The sequence below is a fragment of the Dipodomys ordii genome, unplaced genomic scaffold, assembly GCF_000151885.1.
Source record: "Dipodomys ordii isolate 6190 unplaced genomic scaffold, Dord_2.0 Scaffold30, whole genome shotgun sequence".
NCBI lineage: Eukaryota > Metazoa > Chordata > Mammalia > Rodentia > Heteromyidae > Dipodomys > Dipodomys ordii.
Genome location: NW_012267246.1, coordinates 11484455 through 11488028, shown reverse-complemented (window position 1 = coordinate 11488028; position 3574 = coordinate 11484455). Strand labels below are relative to the sequence as shown.

Sequence of the window (3574 nt, the reverse complement as noted above, 5' to 3'; positions counted from 1 at the left end):
CGATCCTCAGATCTCAGCCTCCTGAGTAGCTAGGATTACAGGCGTGAGCCACCAGCGCCCGGCCTGAAATAAATGTTTTATATGGATAAAGTTCTGTTTTTTTTTTTCTTCCTTCATGAAATTGTCCCATGGCAACTCCAGTAATCTACAATATAGGTCACCTACTACAGTGGAGGGTGCCAATAGCATTTGCTGAGAAACTGTAATTGGTTTTGATGACACAGTAAAACATTTACAATTTTTACTTGGTTTTATGACTTCAGGCTGAGTCCAGAAATCTTCCTGAAACGACCTGTGGTTGAAGGAAATCGCTGGAGGCTGGACTACATTCTTAAACGAAAAGCAGTAAGTGTTTTACTAACAAAAGCTATAATTTTTGAATGCTGCCTCTGAAGTCTCAACATTTTACTTTAGAGTTTGGCAACAATCAGGATTATTACTGTTTCCTAGTTTGTTTGGTTCTACTGTTTTTCTTATTACTTTTGAGTGGATAAATACTTTAGGCTACCTAATTCACAACATGAATTACATTACCATCTATAATTTCTGCTAGATAGTTATGGCCAGTTAATTTTATAGGCCAATACTGGCAATAAAACTTCATCATTGAATAATAAATGGGGAAACAAGACAGAGACTTTTATTTTGTTCCTTATGTGGTCACATGTGTAGGAGACAAATGGAACCCAGAGATGGGTGTCTGCTTGTTGGGATGGTTGTGGGAGAAGGACAGTCAGAATGAAAGATGTCCTCGCTCCTTCAGGGCAGGTCACAGTTAGAACATGAAGTATTTCCTGTAGATTGTGAGCAAACACTGACTGTGGTCTTTTTGTAAGAAAAAGTAAACAATCACAGCCATGCAGGCTCACCAGTGACAACATTTACATGGTTAGTGAATTCTGTTTAAATAATGGATCCTTGACTAAATTAAACTAAATAGACTAGATATGGGTTATATTAATATTCATGTCTAATCAAAGAAATTAGATAGCGCTCAAATGCTGTTTCGGGCGGTGGGGGGTGGGAAGGGTTGTTTCGTTGTGATTATCCTTTTGATGGATTGTCTAATTTGTTTCCATTCACAAAATTGGACAATCCTGCAAAGCTTCATTCAGATAGTTAGAGGGTGGTAAGTGGGTATGCAGGGAGGGAGAGGCTGAGTCAGATGGAGGGATGCTGTGGGAGGAGGGGAGGGAGGGCTGCAGCAAGGTGAAGGGTGGGAGAGAGAATGAACCTAAGAGTGTTGATGAGGGGCTGGGAAGGTGGCTCAGTGGTAGAGCGCTAGCCTTGCATGCCTGAGGCCCTGGGTTCGATTCCTCTGTACCACATAAGCAAAAAAGAAAAAGCCGGAAGTGGCGCTGTGGCTCAAGTAGTAGAGTGCTCACCTTGAGCTGAAGAGCTGAGGGACAGCGCCCAGGCCTAGAGTTCAGGCCTCACGACCAGACCCTCCCTCCCCCTGTCCCCCCAAAAAAGAGTGTTGATGAGTGGAAACAAGTTCAGAAGCAAAAGTCAATTTTTTTTTTTTTTTTGGTCAGTCATGGGGCTTGAACTCTGGGCCTGGGCCCTGTTCCTCAGCTCTTTAGCTCAAGGCTAGTGCTCTACCACTTGGGTCACAGTGCCACTTCTGGGTTTTTTTTTCCCCCCACAGGGACTTTTTTGCCCTGGTTGGCTTTGAACCTCAATCCTCAGATCTCAGCTTCCTGAGTAGCTAGAATTATAGGTGTGAGCCACTGGCACCCAGCTTAATTTTATTTTTTAGGACTGAGGATCAAACTCAAGATCCCATGCATGCTAGTCAAGTGCTGTCCTGCTGTTATAGTCTTTATATTCTTTCTTACTTTTTAATAATTTTTTTCCTCTTTGGATCCTGGGGAATATTCCCTAGGAATGTTCCCCAAAGCAGCACACGGTGTCATGGCCTTGGTTTGCCATTCATTTGATAAAATGCAGGCCAAGTGCTGGTGGCTCATGCCTGTAATCCTATCTATGCAAGGGGCTGAGATCTCAGGATCTGAGTTCAAATAGACCCATCCCAGGCAGGGAAGTTTGTAAGACTCTTATTTCTTAGGAAGCACCAAAAATCTGAAAGTGGAGGTGTGACTCAATTATATGCAAGTGAGGCCTTGAGGAGAAAAGCCAAGTGAAGGTATCAGGGGCCTGAGTTCAAGCCCTACTACCAGCTCACGTGTGTGCGTGTGCACACACACACACACACACACACACAAGGAATGGAAGAGAGATAACTTATTTTTTGGTGGTTAGTTGAAGAGTCTTACATATTTTTCTGGGCAGGCTGGCTTTGAACTGCATCTTCAGCTCTTAGCCTCCTAAATAGTTAGGATGACAGTCATGAGCCACCAGCTCCTAGCTTGAGAGATAATCTTCTATCTTTTGCATTTTCATGGGTCTTAATATATAGTCATGTGTCACTCTTGGTGTTGCCTTTTGCATTAAATAGCCAGGTTATAGAAGAGAGGGAATCCAACACAGAGGAGGAGAAGATGGTGAAGTCATGGCTCCTTGGAGATGCTTATCCCTCCTCCCCTCTGTTTTCTCTTGGAACAGCAACAGGGAGTGCGGATCTTCATCATGCTTTATAAAGAGGTGGAGCTTGCACTTGGAATCAACAGTGAATACAGCAAGAAAGTGTTAATGAGGCTGCACCCCAACATAAAGGTATCTGCGCCCTTTCTGATGATGACCAACATTTCTTATTCTGTCTGAGTCTTTTTTAGGTTTGTCTTATTTCTGAGGACTCAATGCTATTTAGTCAAAATTGAAAGATCACCAGAATGGATTATAAAATATAACCAATTAGGGCTGGGAAGATGGCTCAGTGGTAGAGTGCTTGCCTTGCAGCAAGAGGCCTTGGGTTCGATTCCTCAGCACCACATAAGCAAAAGAAAAAAGCCGGAAGTGGCGTTGTGGCTTAAGTAGTAGAGTACTGGCCTTGAGCTGAAGAGCTGAGGGACAGCACTCAGGCCCAGAGTTCAGGCCCCATGACCGGACCCCAAAATATATATATATAACCAATTAAAAATATGTGGTACCCATACTGTTTCATAGCACTCCAGACACAGATAGAGAAAAATGAAAGTTTGAAAATATATTTCATGCAGCTAGTTGTCCAAAGAGAGCAGGGTGATCAAACTAGTATCTGATAAAGTAAATGTTAAATCAAAAATAGATGGCCACAGACACAAAGGACCTTATATATTAATAGGAGATTCAGTACAGCAAGTTGATACAATAGTTATAAACATTGTTGTACCAAATAACAGATCACCACACTTTCTGAAGAAAAACAGAACCAAAGGGAGGAAAGGAATTCTGCAATAATAGTTGGAGACTTAAATACCGAGTTTCCATGATGGATAAAATAACAAGACAGAAAATATGTAGAGGAATACATCTCTACATTCTCCTCTTCCTCCTCCTCCTCTTCCTCCTCTTTCTCCTCCTCCTCCTCCTCCTCCTCTTCACAATAAATCAACTTGATCTAACAGACATATGGAGACTACTCAATAACTGCATTCTCTCTCTCTCTCTCTCTCTCTCTCTCTCTCTCTCTCTC

The 3574-nt window shown here is 42.4% G+C and overlaps 1 protein-coding gene across 1 annotated transcript in view; it reads left to right on the top strand.

The window, feature by feature from the left end:
* Positions 1–3574, top strand: part of Pld1 (phospholipase D1, phosphatidylcholine-specific) — a 140495-nt gene that overhangs the window by 70226 nt on the left and 66695 nt on the right. Inside the window, exons 12-13 of the mRNA XM_013016155.1 lie at positions 264–345; positions 2566–2676. Coding sequence (XP_012871609.1) covers positions 264–345; positions 2566–2676 — 193 coding nt within the window. The remainder of the gene's footprint in view (positions 1–263; positions 346–2565; positions 2677–3574) is intronic.